Source organism: Hippichthys cyanospilos, chromosome 1 (assembly GCF_059441005.1).
Source record: "Hippichthys cyanospilos isolate Australia breed blue-spotted pipefish chromosome 1, RoL_Hcya_1.0, whole genome shotgun sequence".
NCBI lineage: Eukaryota > Metazoa > Chordata > Actinopteri > Syngnathiformes > Syngnathidae > Hippichthys > Hippichthys cyanospilos.
This window is the reverse complement of record NC_142369.1, coordinates 17231755-17253421: the sequence shown is the minus strand read 5'-3', so window position 1 is coordinate 17253421 and position 21667 is coordinate 17231755. Positions and strand designations below refer to the sequence as shown.

General features: G+C 38.4%; 1 protein-coding gene across 1 annotated transcript; it reads right to left on the bottom strand.

Moving 5' to 3' along the window:
• Positions 1-3114: 3114 nt before the first annotated feature.
• tmem161b (transmembrane protein 161B) lies at positions 3115-20003 on the bottom strand. The gene is made up of 12 exons (XM_088427680.1): positions 19801-20003; positions 16260-16363; positions 14439-14519; positions 11673-11770; positions 11395-11551; positions 9132-9283; positions 8987-9047; positions 8765-8905; positions 8495-8608; positions 7496-7670; positions 6356-6452; positions 3115-4907 (listed from the first exon to the last, which is right to left on the bottom strand). Exons 1-12 carry the CDS (start codon positions 19801-19803, stop codon positions 4630-4632), a joined length of 1461 nt encoding a protein of 486 aa, XP_088283806.1. The 5' UTR covers positions 19804-20003; the 3' UTR covers positions 3115-4629.
• Between the last annotated feature and the right edge of the window lie 1664 nt (positions 20004-21667).

Below are 21667 nucleotides of genomic sequence, written 5' to 3'. Positions count from 1 at the left end.
CAACAAAAATCTGAGTATATGTGATTTTCAGAGTTTAACTTTCCTTTCCAGTCATTTTATGCTCACTTTAAAAAGCAGGTAATAGCAATGTATTACATATGCACAATCTATACTTGGTAGATGATGGCAAGTCTGGCAAGTCAATATGAAAAGTACACACACCTGTTGAAATTTTCAAGTCAATGGTCACCAATACTTGCATACCCTCTTACAACTGGGGGTGTGGCTGGGTTCGGACATAACCGATCACGTTAATCACGTTAAAATAGAAACTAATACAAGTAACCATTTAAAATGCCTCTGATGTACAGCAAATAAAGTTCAGATGCTCTAGTAGCCTTTTTTTGTCATCTCTGTTTGTTGATAGAATGTGTTTTACTATTTTCCCCACCTAACTGGAATTAACAGGTTAAAGGTTAAATTTTGTACTGTGGTAAATTAAAAAGAAAAACAAATGGTACTATTGCTTTTCTTCAGCTATTCTCGGGACCTTAGTAAAGGTGAAGGAAATTATAAACAGTTCATCAAGAAAGCAAACTAGACCATCATAACTTTATTTGGAGTTAATCAGAATCGTTTTCTATGCTGTCAACTGCATGCCGTTGTAGTTGTAAGATTGTGTGGCGTGCTCATCCACATAATCCAATTTCTCGGTTGTTTTGCTTTTTACTGATGTTGTCTTTTTTTATTATTATACCACAAAAATCTTGTTTTTTCAATAGGTGTGGGTAAGGTTTTCAGAGCCACTGCATATCCTTTTATTCAATCTTGTCGTTGTAATGTCCTTTGGAGAGCACCGGAGGACTCCTATTCAAACACAAGGGAAAAAAAAAAACAAACAACAACAACAGCAACAAAAAAACAAAGACAATTGTGCTTTGCTCCCGGTCGTCTTTCAAATCAAGTGTCAGTCAAGAGCCTTGTGAGTGGCACTAAGATAATATTTTGCGGCATTCCGTATCAAAAATCTGTTGGCTGCTGGCCTCACTCGAGTTGTCCCCCCTCTCCGGTTCATCGTCATCATCAGTGGGACACGAACAGCGGAGAAGAGGCGAGACCTTCATTTCTGACCAATTACATTCAACGCCAAGTCGTGCGATCGAGCCGTGAGTGCAATGCAGGAGTGCTTACTGATTGGATGCCAGTAACAACTTGCTTACACACACGCACACGCCTACTTGTATGCACTGTCACACTCATTTGGTGGCACCAGGGGGCACTCCACTGTTGCTTGAAGTGATGGGGGAGGTTCATCATGATGAAAGACACCGGACAACAAACATTCATCTTTCTAATAGACGCCTGCGATCTCTTTTTACATCATCCATAGAATTATGTACATTACTGATAGATTATGTACATTATGCACACGTTACTGTGCGCATATTCGTAATGTGTGCAGCAGTTGATGACGGATTGTACAAAATAGCTCATTTTAAATAACCACAAACTTTTGTTTTTTCTCTACTCTTAACCTAAATCCTAATGTAGTCCAACCCTCAAAGTCTGACCCTCACCACTTAAACAGTGAACATATGTGAGAGTATCTACCAAATATATCAGCTTCAATTTAGTTGTGCTTAAATTCAATACATTTACCTTTAATCTTTGTTCTGTGTCTCTAATTGAATCAGTTCACAACACTTACACGGCATCACATTCATGTTTTGAGGGCGCATATGACAGGAATGCCGCCTCTAACGGTGATAAGATCCATTTCCAATAGAAAACATTGTGTTTGAGTCTCAATTACAGCCCCAATCGATGCTTGTTTGTGCAAGGACACACTTTATTGAATGAAAATAAAAGTAATATTGATTCTAAAAAATAAAAGGAATATTGTAGTCAATAAAGACGACAAGTGGACAGTTCATATAAAGATGACATCTATTTAGGTCTCTGTGTACACAATCTCTCTTGAGAGACTATTTAGGTTTGAAATGGCCCTAAAATCGAGTGAATAGACGAAGCACTTCATACTCTAGTCTTGCTAGAAACCTTATAATCCATTATTGATCTTTACCTAACGATGAATGCATCGGCCCAGTTTGACCTCTCGGAGCGACAATGGCACTTGTGGCCTGTATTATGCGGCCTGATGTCTTTCCCAGAAAAAAGCTTCGCGGAGACGACTTAGGAAGCCTTTGTCGTCGCTTACACTGATCCTTCCAGAAGGACGCTGAAGCAAAACAAGTCAAATGGATGGCCACTGCCTTGTCTTAATCAATAGCAGTTTACAAAAGGACACATACAACTGGAGTGGTAAGAGTCTCATTGTGAAGCATCCTTTTACGCGCACAAGATACTGAGTCCAAAAACAGAAAATGTAGTAAATAGAGAATTTTTCATCAAAAATGTGTAACTGTGTGAAAATGCACATATGTGTAATGAGTAAAAATAAGAGTCCGTTTGGCATGAATTTGTAGAAAAGTGACTATTAACCATTATGTGAACATACAGTACAAGCCACGAGTTTGAACATATAACACTTTTTACTTTTAAAAAATGAACTTCACTGGGGAGCCAAAAGATTTAATGATGGCTATGCTGTGTGTGTCGTCATAAATTGACACCATGAGTCACGTGTGTCATGCCCTTTGCAGTTGAGGCTTCACCGAATCCCCGAGACCGACCTCAGGGTTCGATCCGACCCAGGTTTAAAACCACTGAACTAGGGTTAGCGTGTCAAACTCGGGCTTTTAAAATGGCGCTTCACAACATTGTTAGGGATTCCAAGTAGGGTTCTAGATTTAAGTAAGTGTTCTACATGTCGTTTTATTTTTGGTTAAAAAACAAGGTGTTTTTTCCCTTTTTTACTACAAATGCCAACATCGAAAATCTCTCGAAAAATGCCTTGATATACTAGCTCAAATACTACTTTTCAGGAAAAAAATGTTATGCTTTTTATCTGTGGAAAAAAACAATGTCTTTCTCATTTAAATACATTTTTTGAAGCCACATTTACCAACAAAAACATTTTTAAATAAGGCAGTCAATATGTACGGTTTATTTTCCGTGCTATACATTCTACCAAACCATTACTTAATAACATATTTTCATATTCCAATGTTTGTCATACATGTACGTGTGTAGGTAAAAATTGCATCCATAAAGTAAAGAACATAATTTATTCAAAGATGAATTGTGATGCCAAAATAAATACATGAGGAAGCAAAATCAGTATATTACTTTGTGAATCCAAGAAACGGAATTAAGAACAAAACCTTGAGTGGAACTGAATTGAGGAAAAGTAAATCTTGAAAGTATCCCAGCTACTTCCCAATTGAGCAGGTCATGCATACTAAAAGAAAAAAGATTAAATTGTCACAACATGTACAAAACTGATTCAAGTCACCGAGAAAGATCTTGTGTTAAAATGTTTACAGGCCTAGAAATCTTTAATAAATACAACAAAATGATCAATAAAAACAGACATTAGGACAAATAAAATGACGTGACCGCATTTTAATTTGTAGCAGAATGGCTAAAAGGAAGTGTGGGAAGGAAATCAAGAAAAATAAGACTCACATCCTATGCAGACACTCAATACATTCATTGTCTCTCATTTTGTCAAAGATGCAACTTGTCTCCCATTGGAAAACTCAACCTAAACATTTCATGTAACAAATGTAGCAAAAATGGCACAAGAGTGTTGGACATTGTGCCTCGTTTTCTTGAAAGGTTTGGACATCCGCATTAGCTTAATCAAGAGATACACTTCGGTCTGGTTTTGTGAGTACTAACGTACACACGCGCGCACACACAACACACGCACACAAACACTATTCTTCATGAGTTTGTAAGGCCGTTAAGGTGGGGATGTGGTTGGAGACACAAGGGGACACTTGGCACCATCGATGAATTCAACTTGATTTGTTAGGAAAAGCGAACAAAAAACCCCCCACAGGATTGTGTTAGAAAAACAAAAAGGAAAGGAACACATAAAAGGCATTTTTGCTCTTGTACTAATTGCAACGGGCGCGCGCAAACGGCACACATGAATCGGGCCCCCCCTCGCACACACAACCTTCTAAAATAAAAGACTGAAAGAGCTCCACACTTGTTTCGAAATGGCTCAGTTTACCAAAAAAAAAAAAAAAATCTGGAACGTCTTCCACTTGAACTTCATTTTGGACACATTCAAGCAATCGAGCTGGAGTCTCGTTAGTCAGTCTCGCGCGCGCAAACCTCATCACTTCTCAATTGACTGGCTTTTGCCTCGTGATCCATCACTTTTAAGACTCTTTCAAATAGGTTAAAGTCTCGTCTCAGTGACTTCTTAAGCGCGTTTACCCAACGGATTCACCTCCACAAAACTCTGAATTAAGCAATAGTTCCATCTGAATAACTGCGGACGAAAAAAAAAAAACAATTAAAACAATGGTGTAACCGTGTTCGGCATGAGATGCGGTATTTGACTAATGTCAAGTCCAGAAAAAAATCAAAGGACACCATTGTTACTGTCAGTCAGGTTTGTGATTGTTACTAAATGTAAGAAATCTTGTGATGCGAATAAAAAAGGAGTGAATGTAAAAACACAGAGTTAGCGTCTGCGGAGGAAGCACTAGGAGTCGAACCGATAGTTCCGATGATATGGTGAGTCAGTGCGGCCAGGTGGCGGGCCTCGCTTTATGCCGCCATGAGATACTGATGGTAGAAGAGGCCAAAAAGGGAGGTGGAAAAGAGGCAGGCGGCGATCCACCATGTGAAGAAAGAGAAGAGGCCCCGGAACAGTAAGGGGCTGAAGACGGACTTCAGGCCCCCCAGGGCTACGGACAGCTGGGCCACGGAGGGCCGCGCTCCCGCCTCTACCGCCGGGGGTGCTATTGGCGCTTCCCCCGCTGCTGAGTCCATCTGATGTGTGCAAGACAGAGCGTCTTCAAGGTGGAAACCCCACGAGTGTCCGCCTGACGGAAAAATGCCACACGTTACGCCAACGGGAAACCTTCAGGCTACATACGATTTTACAAAGTGACAAATGGGCAAAGGCATACAGTATACAGTGATCCCTTGCTACTTCGCGCTTCCATTTTTGCGCCCTCGCTCTTTTGCGGATTTTATAGGAAAAAAAAAAAGCTATACTATATTGTGGTGACACGCCGTGAGGGTTTCTTGCATGCCAGACAGACGATGTAACTATGAATGCACTTGCCATGGACCCTCCTCGGGCGTAGAACTACTGCACTACACATATTTACTAAAGTCTTAAATGATTAAACCTCATACACTGTACAGTAAGTCAACAGTTCCCCCTTTCCTTTGAAGTCTCGCGTAGCTGCGGTCATATTAGCAGCGGCATGGATGTTGGATTAAAGTCAGATCTGTTCATGATGAAACATGATAACAAAGGAGAGTGTACCTTTGAAATACCATTTTATTATAAAAAAAATCTAGGTAAAGAGATTTCCAAAGGTCTGGTAAACGTCGTCTTCGCTCCTCTGCCTGTTGACAACAACGTGTGCCGGAATGCGTTTAATGAGTTACACAGCACGTTCCTGTGGAGTTGTGATCTACTCCCACCCCAACTCCCGCTTTTACACCCACAGGGACGTGCCACGTTAGTCATTAAACGCACCCACAGCAAAGTCACACACACTTTAATTTTTTTTCTTTTTTTTTTAATTTGAAAAGTGGGGGCGCTACTTTGTGGGGGGGATTCCGGTCCCCATTAACCTCGAAAAACGAGGGATCACTGTACACAATGTTGTGTCATACTGTAGGTCACAGTAACACTGTGCACCATTGACATACTGTAGAAGGGCGTCAACGAAAACACTGCACATTGCAGGAAAGCTGCTAAATACATCATATCTTGCACTACATGATACTTTGCTCTATCTTCCTCATATGTATACACAGTAGTTTCTCCCACTCAATCTATTCCATATTATCCTCAGATTGTGAGTATATTCATTTATTAGTGGTTCATTATTACTGCCGTTGTTGCTCTTTACTGTTTTTAGTTTGTTTGTTTATTTTATTGCCTACCTTATTATTTGCTCTATTACGGAACGTAGTCTGCTCTGGGAAGTGAACAGAATGAGAATTTCTTTGTGTGGTATTACTATGCATATGACAATAAAACTCTTGAATCTAACTATCAGAACGCTTGACATTGACTTGCGAGTTCTCTCTCTCTCTCTTCTTAAATAGTGAGTACTTTTGAAATGATCAGTCCCAGTCATTGTTTTTTCCCCATATCACCTGCCAGAGGATTTAAACTATATTCACTGTAGCTTCCCTTTAATCTTATTGCTCAATTCAAACGCTGTTCTTTTTTAACATAAAGTTGACGTATAGGTCTCATAAATGGGTCAATTCAAAAGTTAATGGAACACTTATAAAGAAGGCTCACCTAAGGTTTTTAGCAGCAAAGTTGTATGCAGCAGCATCACCAATGGTGCCACATACTGTAGTGCGATTACACACAAGTAGTAAAAAACACGTGCAACCTGGGAGGAAAGCAGAGGGGGAAAAAAGTAGTCAGCGACTAAATCATTGAACATTTTCAATGAAAAATTTGCTCAAGACATGAAAGGCCATTTCTGTTATATTTCTTTTTAGTTTTTTTTTTTCAGTTTTATTTAAACTTGTTTACCCCACTACCAAAAAAATACAGCAAAAATGAAAAAAAGTGCTGTCAAGCAATTTTTTTTTTTCTGAACTAATCAATAGCAAAATATTCATAACTACCGTATTTCTCAGCATATAAGTCGACTTTGCTTAGAAGCCAAATAACCCTTTACTGGGCAAAGCGGCCACTTTCGGATGATAGCCGAAACAGGCAAAATGGCCGAAAGAGTCCCTAACATCCCCTGCTTGAATTCTAACGTACCCCCTAAATATCTCTAAAATCCTCAAAACTCATGCCTAAAAACGTGTGCTAATAAAGGCCATTTTTGCCTGTTTAGTGACTGAAAGTGGGCCCTCTGCCCAGTAAAGGGTTAAAACTCATGGTGTGTGTGTTATTAAAATAAAAAAAATATGATACTTTTAGACGCATTTCTACATTCTGTATCAAATAAGATACTGTTGCGGTTATGGGGCGAGGGGGTATGGCGGGAGCGAGACAAGACTGAGAGGCAATGTACGTGTTTTCCCAATGATAAAAATGTAAATTGATCTCCAAAGGTTGTAGTTTAACCTTGACAGCCATATAAAATAGCCAATAAAAACCAAAACCAAACACAAAACAGAAAAAAATAATGTTTTTATATTTTTTTCCTTTACTCGTGTTTTAATGTTTTAGTCTAAATGTGAATCTGTGAATTTGCCCCAGGTGACACAAAAGATAGGTACTGAAACAAGTAGTGATCTTAAAACCAAGGTATATAGGTTTCTTTTTCCTGCCATACATCCCTTGTGATAATGAATGTTTTTCCCCCATTAAGACAACCCTAAATACAATGCGACTCGCAATGAAAACAACTACGAAAGCCCTGCAAATCGGGAATACATAAGAAAAACGCCTTCTGCCGCAAATGAGGTCAATCACCATTTTCTGCAGGTCGACAGTACTTATACGCCCCGCCTCCTTCTTCATCTGCTCCACGGCCTTCTGCGCCAGGTTGAGGTAGGCCTGCAAATGATGCCTCATCATCGCCAGCCGCAGCGCACACATCAGTATGATGGTCCATAACCGCAGAGTGTCGTACGTCTGCTCAGCCATCCTGACGGCGGAGACGGTACGGTGAGTCACAGAAGAACGAGACGGATGACAGCTTCTTTTTTGTTACCGCTACAGCGCTCCATTATTTGGGCTGCATGCCGCAGAGGAAACAAAGTTGGAGCAACGGGGAAAAGAGATTTTGCAAACTGGAGGAACTGCCGGGTCATCGCAACTACATGGACAGAAGTCTAGAGACAACTCTTAATTACATCAGTTCTACTAACACAAGTCCTCATTTTCATTATTTCAACTTGACTTGGGATAAAACGTTGACCAAGTAAAGTAAGTAAGCTTTAAAAATAGGTTGGCTAAAAACAACTAAATTAAAATTACAATTAAAATTAAATAGGATGTTGGAGATTTGGGATCAATTCCATTTTTTTTTTTTAAAGTGATATAAATAAAGTACAATGTGCAATGTGAAAAGAACGTGCCTAAAAGTAGTTTGACAATGTGACTCCATTTTTAAAGGTTGGTGCCCCATCTAATGGTCAAATGATTGATATTTGTATGCTTAAAAACATTTACAGGTTCAGTAGTGAGCTAGCTTTTATTAAAAACATATTTCAGCCCAAAGGCATCGCGATGGGCATCCAAAGCCGGTTCTTGTTGAGAACAGGCAATATATTAAAAAAAAAATATATATGTACAAAACAAACACACGCGAGCGCACACACGCACCAGTGGGGGGAATGCAGGGTGGTTACGAGCCTAAAACGCAGTCTGCAAAAATCTGCTCGTTAAAGAGTTGTAATACGACCCACTATCAGAATCGAGAGCATAGTGTACGGTAACTGAGTTTATGGTGAGATGTGTGTTACTCACAAAGGCAAGCTGTCCTTTCCCAGGGTGGGATTCATGATGTAGTCCTTGGTAATGGGCTTCACCCACAACAGAACCATGATGAGTGGGGACAGGAAATTGATATGAAGCAAAGTTCTTCAGAGAGGGGGAGAAATAAAGGTTGTAGAGAATAAATATACATTAAACTGACCTTTACGGAATAAGCCAAAAAAAAAAAATTGGTAATGATATTTTACGTGCATCATAAACCCAAACATAGGAGAATTTAAACAATGAAATATTGTGTCTCACTGTGTAACTTTGGCTGTGGTCACATTGAGGGCATCCAGGTGCATCTGGGCCAATCGCAGACCTGGGAAGGTTAAAAAGGCTCCGATCAGGGCACAGAGAAAGGCGAGGATAAGTTTGAAGGTAAGTTTTGAAATGGGACCCCTGTCAAGGAAAGAAAAAAAAGACAACTGTGAGTAATAAAATATTTTTGAAGGGAAGAAACTTTACTGAAAAGGAACTTACTGTGACTCCAAGCCCTGGTGTTCCAGGAACTGCAGTGCGCTATCAGAGAAGTTGGCGAAACCTTTGAATGAAGAAAAGCAGACAGTTCAACTTGCGTGACAGAAGGTGAGGGTTGCGAATTGCAAAGCGCAGAGCGGGGATTCACCTGTTTCCAGACCAAACTCTAAGTAGTTCTCAGTCACGATGAGAATGGCCATGGCTTTGACAAAGAAGAAAAAGCCGAATGTTATGCAGAGAGAGCGCTCCCCCCCTTCCTCCAGCTTAAAATAGTGAGTCGTCAGAGAGAAGAGAATCTTACTGAAGGAGTGCAGTCAAGGAAATGGTCTCCAGTGGAAGAGTTAAGAATATCTGTATATAATATATCATGACTTTAGTACCCACAGCAATTACTTTAGTACCTAAAGTAATCATATAATTGAATACTCTGAGTAACTAGTCACTGATAACTTTAGTACCTAAAGTAATCAATGACTTTAGTACTCGTAATACCCAAAGTAATTTATTACTTAGTACTTTAGTACTCCGGTGCCTAAAGTAATCAATTGTTTGGTAATTAAACCATGAATGACTAAGACTTTTAAGTCTCAAGCCATTTTTAGAACCTACTTTAGCCAAATGCTTGAAAAAGATGACCCGGGATTCAAATAAAAGGGATTTAATGAGTTAAAGTACATTGTAAGGGCAAAATATTAGAAATGTCATGTACAGTAGATATAAAAAATGTTTTAAGATGCGCAACATGAGATCCATCATAACCAAGAGATATTTCACTTCTTGGTCATAATTCCAAAAGGTAACCATCAGCTGTTTACTACCCCACCCTTTGTCAATTTAGTTAGCTACAGGGCCAGTGTTATTTATGCTTAAAAATAAATAAATAAAATAAAAAAAATCAATAATGGTTAAAAATCATCACTGATTAAAAAAACGTTCTTAACTTATTTATGTTCCCCGTTTTCATTCATATCATTTCTTTTTTTTTTTTTTTACATCAGAAAGGCCTTGAATTTGAACAGGGTGTGTAGATTTCATATCCAGTGTATTGGAAGCACCGGCAACATAATCAAAAGATACCATTCAAATCCTTGCTGTGGCACCACTTTTGATGCAAATTTTTATTTGCAGAGCCGCCAAACTGTGAGTAAAGAGTTCAGACCCCGAACTCCTTTAAGAGCCCACAGCGGTAATGCAAAGGCCAACAGAACAGTACTTCTGGTTGCAGGTCCAGACAGTCTTAAACATTGTCATCACAATTGAAACCGGAAAACTGAAAATCAAGTGCTCCATTAGCACATATATTGAAGAAACACGCTCCCTCATATTCAAAGTCCCATGTCATCTGGGCCTCGCTCTATTTCTTCCCACTGAGCACTTCAGGTGCTGCGCTGGGAAATTTAGGTCTCCAATCTTTGACGTAGCCAGGAAATGACACACCATCTGACCGCGGCGAGCCAAGGTTGACCAGGAGCACTGGAAAAGATTGATTCCTGTGGTTGGCGGCACGGATAATGCATATTATTAGGCCATCATTCAGCGTAGCAAAATAGCAGGGAGCTGTGGACCATAAAGGTGCTGGCAGTCAAGCCGAGTAGGAGATCTCCACATTATTTTAGAGCCTCAACTTCTGCTTGGATCTAAACAATCATGCTGAAATGATTTGCCCTCTCTTACAAAGAAACCACTCAGCTGTGGCATTTAATGTAGGAGGCTTTGAAGTTAAAACGATTGAAATGTGATTGTGTAAGCGGACCATTTGCTTGAAATGTACTGTTCACAGTACGCCTAAAACACAATCCTGCTTCTTTATAAGGAGGCAAATATAGGGGCTTTTGTATTTTTCCCCCCAAAACGTATTTATTAAGGGATCACCGCACAGAGTGAGTAATCTGCTTTTGTTTTTGGTTATGAAGGAGAAAAGAGTCAAATCAGCTCGACTTTCTTTAGAAATGCGTTGTTTTTTTTTGACTGAAAAGTAAGGCGTACATTTTCGGAAAGGCCTTCATTTGTTCTTCATTTCTTTAAGCAGAGGATGCCCACTGACTAATTGAGACGCACAGTCTGTTAGCACAAGGGTCACGATTTGAGGAAATACAGTATTTTTCTTGTCGCCCTGGCAGGGACAACTTACATCTGATATTAAAGATTATTGTTCTGTGCTGTCATAGGACTGTCATGACAGTTTTTACAGCTACAGCGCACAGTCTGAGAGAAAACTACTGGGATTCGTAGAAGCTCTTTTTAAAATCGACCTTCTGGTGTCATTTTGAAAGCCTGGGGACAAAAAACAGATGCTTTCAAATGGCCTTTGGTTTCTACACTACTCACAGCGCAGCATTCAGTGATACTAACACATCATGCACGTTGTCAACGGAGCGGACATTTGAAGCGACATCATGACTGAAGGATACACGACAAAAGCGAGCACTAGCATGGACCAGACCACACTGATGTTCATCTCTCCTGAGGGTTGCGCAACACTGTAGTAGAGCTCCGTTATTAGATAGACCACAGTCGCCGCAACTGTGAAATCAACCAGCCACTGGAACTCTGGGAAGTAGTGCAATGCTGAGGGCACAAAAAAAAGAAAATTGTTTTTTCCAAATTATTTCTAAGTCATAAACAACATTTTGTATTGCAAATGTTGTCGAAAAAAAAACAAACAAAACTGAAGAAAATATGTTTGTACCTAATGTGTCGACTTCGGTGATGTATTTTGTCTCCAGCTGAAGATCAATGTCCTTGGGTACCGTTAATGGCTTGTTTTCTATGTGACCATTATACTTCCTGATGTAAAGAGTGACGTAAAAAAAAATAAGTAAGTGAAATGGAATTCTACAGTAAATAGACTTTTTTAAATTTAGTAATACATAAAAACAGACCCATAGAATGACAGTACTAGTACTCTCAAAACAATTGGGTAAAAAAATAACCCAAATTGGACCAAAAAGGGACTGACTTCACTTTTCAGGTTATTTATTTATAACACATTTTTGGGTTAGTCATTTCACTCCCAAAAAATTGGGTAAATGAATAATCAAAAACAAACAAACAAAAAAAAACAACCTAAATTGGACTGTTTTGCAGAAAATAAAACACGTGTTTTGTACATTAAGTTGTCATTTAAACAATGATACAATAACTTTTAGGTTATTTATCAAACCTATCTTTTGGGGTTAAATGAAATTAATGAAATTGGGATTGAATGAAGAAATAACCTTGTCACATCAAATAAATAAATCACAAAGCAATGCAGTTTTAAGTGTCTTATGGTTATTTTGTGGCTTATTAAGTGGGCAACTTTTTGAGTTGAATGAATAACCCAAATAATTGTATTTTTTATCATTTTAATTTTTTAATTTTATCAAATGTCTTTGGGGGTTATTCATTCAGCCCCAAAAGTTGGGTCAAATACCGTACTTCTCAGAGTACAAGTCAACCTCGTTTCTAAATCGACTCCCCCACAAATCAAGCCCTGTTTTCCTTTTCAGAATGCGCCAAAGTCCGCCGAAAAATGATCCACGCAGCCTCATTTTTGACAACAAAGAGGCAATCAGGCGGCGCTTGACGAAAGGGCATATATAAATATCTATAAAATCATTTTAAGCCACGTAAATGACACATTACTTATTTCACATTCAAATTAATGTTATTCAAACACAGATATGTGGAAAAAATTGGTCTGTTTTAAGTTCTGCGGTTATAAGTCGACCCCCCTAATATGAGAGCTGAAAATTAGGAAAAACAACCTCGACTTTTACTGAGAAATACGGTAACCGAAAAAAGTGGGTCCATTTTTGACCCTGCTGTTTTGAGAGTACACTTATTATTTCTTTTAAACTGCAGTCTATAGGCAGAACTAAGTCACTCGCAGCAGGTATGGCGAGAGCTACTCTTTGAGCATGAGGAACCATCTGATGGGCCTCCTCAGTTGTGGCCTGTGTTTGTTCAGCCCAGTGTGTGCGCTACATTCATAGGACAATGCCACTGTAAGAGTCCCGGGACAAAACACGCCCAAGACACATTTCTACTTCAAGCCACCTGACAACGAAAAAAAGGGCTCGGCTTCATCCCACTGAGGGAGTCAGAGAGCTAACAATGGAGAGCGAACTGCATGGCATGAGATGGCAAAAAGACAGTGGTCCATCTTTTTCTTTTGGGGGATTAATGAACATGTGGTGCCACAGGACATCAACCTGCCTCATACAGAGTCAGAGAAAAGAACTATTCTGGATAACCGCCACCCCCACCTTTCAGGCTTAACATCCAGTAGTGACTTCAATTCAAATTCCTATTACTAAAGTGAGCAAGCGGGAAAAAAACCCTAATTTCACGTGTTTACGTGTTCAACACCCACCAACTGAAGACAAACTTGTCTTAAGTCAGTCTATTTCATATAGTGAGGCGGGCCCCCCTGGGGGGGCGCAAGGCGATGCCGGGGGGCACAGCTGACCCAGGGGAAAAGGATTTGTTTTAGCCATGTGAAATGTAATTGCAATAAAATAAGGATTGACATTTTTTTCAGGCACATTAATGCACTTGGTATATTTTTTCTGTTTTAGACTAACATGTAACCGGTATAAACTGTAAAAAAGTTGTTGACAGTTGGTGAAAGTTGATTTATATTGCTTTTTTTCTTTTGTTAATGTTAATAAGGATACAGTTTTAGTTCTACCTATCCAATTTTTATAGACAATCTTACTTTATAGTTGCCAGGGTAAGTGGAGGGCGTGAAAGATTTGGATCAGTTATATTAACCTGTGAACAAAAAGATCTTTGTTCATGCTAGAATATTGACTGGGGTTCACTCACAACAGAAACAGAACTGTAAACAACATCAAATGTGAAACGCAACATGAAACATTTCAATTTAGCTGCTTTTCTACAACTTAGTTAAACGTGGTGGTATTTCTCTTATTCAAATTAACTTGGGGTAACCGTGTCAATGAGGAACTTGGAGGAGTTTGCGTTATCCTTTGGTTAGCTTTCAGCTCCATTAAATAGTCTGCGTTTTAAATAGTTGTTTGTGGTGAAGTGTGAAGACCAAGTTCAGTTTGCTTCAACAGGACTAGAGCGAAAAATACGCATGATTGGTGGATGAGCAGAATAAAATGCGATATAAGGGTCGGACAAAATCCTAGATGGAAAACAAGGTGAGACAAGAAGACAAAGTAACTCAACACAAAATGTTCTCCCTCACCATTTCGGCTGTATTTGTCAAAGTGTTTGAGTTTGATTTGGATTTTTGTTTGCATAACATTCCGCAAAGGTATCGGTAACAAGCCACAAAGGAAAATGCTACTGACATGATTTATGGTGGACTGCTGGCCACAAGTGTCACTCAAAAGAAAAGTATACGCATCTAGTCTTCCTTCTGGGGGGAGAATAAAGCTTTAACTGGATAGTGCAGAATTGCTATACTATGACATCCCAGTGCCTAGCTATGAGCGCATACCTGTCTTTTCTCTTCTGCCCCTTCTGTTTGCCAGCAAGGTTCCTCAACTCATCTTCCGTAGGGTGCTGATACCACCGCAGGCTAGCAAAGCAAGAGCAATATGGGACAAGTATTAGAAATAAGGATGACACACCAGAAAGACTTTTTTCTTTTAACTTATTTCAAAAGAGTCGATAATATGATCGAGACTCCCGCAATGGTCTTTATCTCATCCCTTTCGTTTAAAAATGGGCAACAACTCAGAAGACAGAAATACTCTTCACTGCAAACAGTACCTATCTTAATTTGATGAATTTAACTTAAAACATTTTGAGCAGTTCAGAGCTATTTTTGAAATCCCTACAAAATAAAAGTACAGTGATCCCCCTACTTCGCGGTTAATGGGGGGTGTCAACCCCCCGCGAAGTCTGAAACCCGCGAAGTAGGGTATTAGTTCCTAGATTTCTATGTACGGCCCGATATAGCCACAGTAACCATAAACAATCCTGTTTTTTGTTGTTGTTTTTTTTTGTATTTTTTGCGTATTTTATTTCCTTTCTTAATTGAACATTACATTATCCTTATTAACATTATTGTATACTCATTAAATAACTAATATTACTTAGTTTGTTGAGAATTTGGTCTCAGGACTGGTTATCTGCACCAAGACTCCAGTGAAAGAGTACGCAAGTCATCACGTTGAACTTCACATTTATTTTGGCTCATGTATGGTGTATCATGTAGTATCTGTTGAATAATAAATCAACAACAAACAATGTTAAAGTCAGTCAAATAACATATAAACACTTGCCGAACTTTAATCTATGAATTTACTGTATTTTTAGCCGACATTAGCGGGTTAGCAACAACTAACAACAACTACTAACTATAAAGTGCAACCTCTACACAAACGAACACATAAACAGAATAAACACTCATCGCTTACTAAACATAGGCAGTAGCGTGCGTTATCAACATAAATGATAATAAACTATAAATATGAGTTCACGTTGTCATTCAACACATCACCGTAATGAGCCGAATGACGCACAGAGAACGTAAAACCGGAAACGGAAATGCAACGCGACCCGACAAATTAAAAGCATGCAAATCAAAATAAGATAACGCTTGAAGAATTCTTAACCTAGTTATTCAGTAATATTACTTAGTTATTTGATGAATACAGTACTGTATAATGTACTTTTTTGCTTTTTTAATTTTTTTCCATTATTGCGCATTTTTCAAATTATTTTTTTATTTTGAAATATTTTTAATTTTTCCTGGAAAAACCCGCGAAGTACTGAGACCGTGATATCTGAGACCGCGAAGTAGGAGGGATCACTGTATTCATCTTAGCTCTTCATCGTACATTTATCATTAGCATTTATTACTCGTTAAGACCAAGTAAACCACCTTTAAAAGACTGACACTGGAAATAAAGGTTTAAGTGTATTGTTTTTTTAAAAAAACATTCTTAGCTCTATGAATGCTGTTTCTAAAATGCATAAATAAATAGCCTCAACTTGTTTTGGAATTATGTACTGCAAATCAGAGTAAAACATTTTTCAATTACACTTGAAGTTTCTTTTATAAAATGTTGCAACGATCCTTTAACAAGAAAGTTATTTGATACCTTTCCAAATTTTGCTTGATAAAAATAAATTGTAGTGCCAAAGAGGAAACAACCTTATTTTATATTATGATGCATTTTCGCCTTCTTTTATATGAACTACTTTAATCACTTCAAGCTCTCATTTACTTCCACACTTATTATAATTAAAAAAAATATATAAAAGTGAAAAAAAAATGACAACAATAAAGCTGTGTGACAGTGTGAATTACCTGCCACTGCAAAGTAGCCATCTTGCAAAAGAATAATGAGGTATGATTTTTTGTATCACACTGGCCATTACCATGGTAACCACCAGCTGCACACCGATCACACCCTGTGAAAACAGACTGGTATAAGTGGCATTTAAATGGAAATAACATTTCAGTGCAAGCCGGTGGAGTGATTCATGGTTTCGGTAGCATAGCGTAGCAGCATATTATACTGTCTATTGGTGAAAGATTAGGAACAACAGTCTTATGAAGAACTCAAAATAATATTTGCTTTGCCATCATAGAAAAGTGTATAGACTATTGTATTTCCATTGAATCTGTAACATTGTCGGCCTTTTAACGCACCTAAGAAAATGAAAATCTGGCACAGCTACCAGGTACACAAAGATTGCGCAACATAAGAAGCTCAATATCAAGCCCGTGCAACTCAATCAATATTCACTTAGTACTTAAAAGCTCAGTCATTGCTATCAATCTGAGCTTTAATCCAAGAAGGCTATTGTTAGTAAGGTCAGAAAATTGGCTTTAGTCTAGAAATTACAAATAATTGCAAGAAAGGAATTTAAACCTTTATTGTATACAACTACCTGTCAGCTATTGGGTAGTATTTTAATTGTATAACTACACCACAAATACTATGCAGTACCATGCAAAAGGTCCTTTGATTTGTTTAATCGATTGCCAAAATAATTATATACAAGTAAGAGCACAATGTCACCATGTGGCAGAACAGTGCACATTTTTGTTTTTTTTTATTAAAAAAAAAAATCATAATAATGGGCATACGCAATTGTCAATCTGCTCTTAGGTTTATAGGCTACGTTCTAGTTCATGGCGGTTAATCAAAGAGACTGGAGTTGCAAATTCTGATTCTATGTTACCACAGCGACTCAAACTTGACACATTTCTCTATCTGCATGATTTATTTCCCTTTATTCCCACCATGTATGTTCTTCTTCCTTGTCACGTGCACCCACCTTCTAAATTTTGTGGAAATGGTGTCATTACTAAATGCTTTTATCCTGCGATAAAAGGTTTGCCAGGTCAAACTGAATGCTTTGAAAAAGGTTCAATGTGAATGACACATTAAATTTAACAATAGCATTCTGCTATTTCCCTTCAACCTGTCTTTGTTGCCATAAATAGTTTGGCAGTCAGTTCCCAGCACATTGTCTTAAGAATGTGACATTAGTGCGCAGCTTATATGTGTGTGTGTATATATATATATATATATATATATATATATATATATGTGTAAAAAAAATACACACGCACATGCATACATACACACATAAATACATACACACATACGCACACACACACACACATACACAGGGTGTTCCAAAATGGTTGACCCCATTCTAAATGCCTATATCTCAGAAACTACTTGATGGATTTTAGTGAAACTAATTCTAAAATGTATAATTATAAAGTGTTTGTTTTCAATGGGAATTTGACCCATGCTGGCCAAAGCACATGAACAGGATCTGATTATCAGGCCAGAGCAGCACACTAGACCTACATTTGAAATTGGTCATGGGGCTCAAGTACATTTTACCAATGTGAGCTTCAAAACTGGGTGTCAATAGCTTTTTCAACACTCAGAGAGGAGAGAGTGTGCCAATAAGGTGGTAATTATCTTTTCTCAGAACTGTCTGGTCGTCAAACATCAAGTCTGTGGCTTAAGACCCCCACCTCACACCATCGCGGTGTTTACTATATAGGTCAAATGCCCATCAGCTCAACTTGGTTAGGTGGATGCTGCTGACCATTCGTCATAGGAAAACAGCAAAGATCTCGCACTTTTGGGAAATTAAGCCAGCACGGTTTCTCTTATCTTGCCTACACTGCTTGACCCCTCCACCAGACAACCAATTGAAATCTGTGGGGGGTGGGCAGGGGGTTTTATACCCATGAAGTTGAGCTTGGAACCTTATCAAAACTACTTTTTTTCATGTGCCTGTGTGTTCAAGCCTCTCTCTCATTGTAAAATGGGCATACAATTTAAAAGGAGGCATTTTGGAAAATGCAGCAATATAGTAAAATTAGCCAGGGTTGGCATCGAGCAAGATGAGAAGACCTGTGTTGGCTACTGAAATTAATGTTAGCAAACAGCTTTAACTTCTCATTATCAAGATTAGATTGTTCAATTAACTTGTCAACACATTTGTGGTATGGGGGTGGGAGGTAATTGTGCATGATGAGGTCATGTGCCCTATACATACTGTAAAAGACATTCGTTTAAGACTGCACTTCTGTCTTAGCAAGTTGAAATACTAGACAGCCAAACGGCCTTTCACACTTAAAACTATGGACTATTTTGTTTAGATGATACACAATTTTACAAAGACAGTGAAAGCCAGAGATGCCCGAACAAACCCACACAAGCATGGGGAGAACATGCAAACTCCACACCAAACTGGAAAGCCTGAGCCAAGATTCAAAACCGGGACCTTCCCACTTATCACTGCTTTACACAGGCATACACATATACATTAGTTTAATATAAAGCAAAAGGAACTGTTTCACAGTCCTGAGGTTGGGGATCAGCTTCCTCACACATTCCAAAACATTCAAGTTAGAGTGCTTGAAAAATCAGAAGCCTCCGTACTGTATATCGATGAAATTCACATGGTAAATATATCTCCATGTTCATTTACAATGAGACTATGACATAAATTGTAAATGGCGAGCACTTAAAGTACTTTTAACACAATCTGTCCGTCAATCCATCCATCCATTCATTCATCCATCTATCCATTTTCTATAGACACTTTTAACACCATATGATGCTCAAAGTGTTGTACAAACGCTCACGCATTCGCAGAAATTCAGTCACTGATGAACATAAATAATATAAACTATTGGATATGTACAGAAATATTAATAGATCAGATACATGTAGTGAACTTTTCTGATCAAGTTTCTGTGAGAGTACAGCAACCAGCAAACTATGAAAGAATCCCTGGAACATTCAAATGAACTTGAGCACAAGTCAAAAGTTAAGAGTAGGTGAAACAAAGTTGACCTGCAAAGGTTACACGATCTATTTCGTCATGAAGAATAAAGTCTGTAATTGTAATCACACTCTGCAGCATCAGTCATTCTAAGGTCATCCAGGGGTCAAATAAGCTGATAATAGGTATGGAGCAAACTAAGCTGCCCTCAAAGGCTAGCAACTTGCAGTAGCTAACAAGTAACAGTGTCAACAAGGGTTTTTTATTTATTTAAATTACTCTACATAGTCACTCTTCAAACATGAAACGCCAGCAACTTGCAATATACTAAAGAACATCACAACAATTTAAAATGCTTAAGTTGTCTGTCAAATCCAAGGAAAGAATGGAACAAGATTTGGTGCCCCACCGGCTAACGGTTAGCAAAGCAAGAAGATAAACTTCAGCCAAGTCGATTGAATGAAATCACCGTTCAAGCATTCGGAAGAAATGTGTTCAATGACACATTATCACATTTAAACAATACAAATTAAAAAAAAAAAAAGAAAAAGGTGACGCGCTGTCGCGCTCGCTGTCACGCTTACCATGTTGATGCAGTGCAGCTGAAACAGGCTCAACGCCGACAACACAGAGCACTCCGAGTCGGAGATGACACGGCGAGGAGCACATAAGCCCTTCTTACGACGAGTATATATAAAATGAATTACTTTTTTTTCAGTCAAATTGTTAGCGTAGATGCCAGAACGGTTTACATCTTCACATTCGGCTCAAACGATTGCAGCTCCGCTTCCATGTAATATCAACATCAGTAGAGGTCACTGTGAAACTCCGGTTAAGCAGGTGACTAAAAATATGCCTGTGAAATCACTGTGAGAAAATCGACTTTGAGCTGTATTTATATGGATATATTCTATTTTTATACAATAATATTCAATAGAATTATCAATATAATACATTTTTATCCACGTACAATTAAAAAAATGGGCTTTGATGTGTAATTTTTAACAGGCTTTATTTTGTCACTCTTCTAATTTTGAGGACCAAACGGACCGGAAAGTGTTTTCTTTTTTTTTACTTTATTGACAAGCACGTTCTGTACATTCATTCTCTTAACTGCGAACTATTTTAATTTGAACACAAATAAGTTTTTTTTAACTTTATTTTTTCTTTTGAATAAGCTACTTTAAGTCAAATAGTAATATGCATTTTGTAAAATTATGAGCTCGAGATATATACTTAATTAACAGGGAATATTTTTTCATTTGATAGTACAGTATTATAATTGTGTTCATGTTTATATTTATGTACATACACTTAGTTTCAGTTGTTTTGTTAAAGCTTTCTCTAAGTGGCTAAGTGACCTTCAAAAGCTTTTTAATTGTTATTTTCTTTCAAGAAAAAAAACCCACCCACAGACGCACACAATCATTCAGAGTATGTTGTGACAACACTTTGGTGTGATAGATAGAAGAAGAATGTTTTATTTATTATTAAAACATTTATTAGTTATTGTCATTTGGAACATAAACCTCCACTCTGGGTTGAGAGGTGGGTCTGTTGAGAAGTGGGTCTGTAGGACATCTGGCTCTAAATCCTGAGGTATTGGATTAGAATCTTGGCTTGTTTGTGAGATTTATGTTCTTCCCATTTTTGTATGGGTTTTCTATCACTTCCAGTTTTATCCCATGATCAGTGAAGACCCATGGGTATGTGTGCGTGTGTGTGTTTGTGTGTACAAATATCGTTTAACTATATGTGTCCTGAATTCGTCTGGTGACTGTCCAGTCCAGGGTCTCTCCGGCTCACTTGTGACCATAATGAGAAACAGCACTAAGGAAAATGGTTGGCTGAATTTTAAGTACATTACAACAAACTGAATAAGCTCATATCCTGCACATGTTTTCCATTGGCACTGCCTTATTTGTTTTCTCAACAATATACAGAATAGGCAATTGTTTTGATAGTCCATCCATTCATTTTCTATAGCCGCTTACCCACACTAGGGTCACTGGCTTGCTTGTGCTGATCCCAGATGTCTTTGGGCAGTAGGCAGGGGACACCCTGGACTGGTTTCCAGATAGTTGCAGGGCACACAGAGACAAACAACCATTTGCACTCACAATCACACCTCAAGGTAAATTGGAGTGTCCAATACACCTATCATGCATCTTTTTGGAATGTGGGAGGAAACCGGAGTGCACGGGGATAATGCAAAATGCAAACTCCACACAGGAAGGTCAGGGCGAGCTCTGAACTGTGAGGCAGATGTGCTAACTAGTCTTCCAACAACCTGTTAGTCTCTCTTATTAAATACTCTATGTCCATAAAGGGAACGTACTATACTACAAAACTATACAGACACAATACAACTTCAAACTGATCTCACTCTACTGCACAATTCCCATATTAACTGTTCATGCCTTGAAATCGCATGTCATCAAAAACACATTA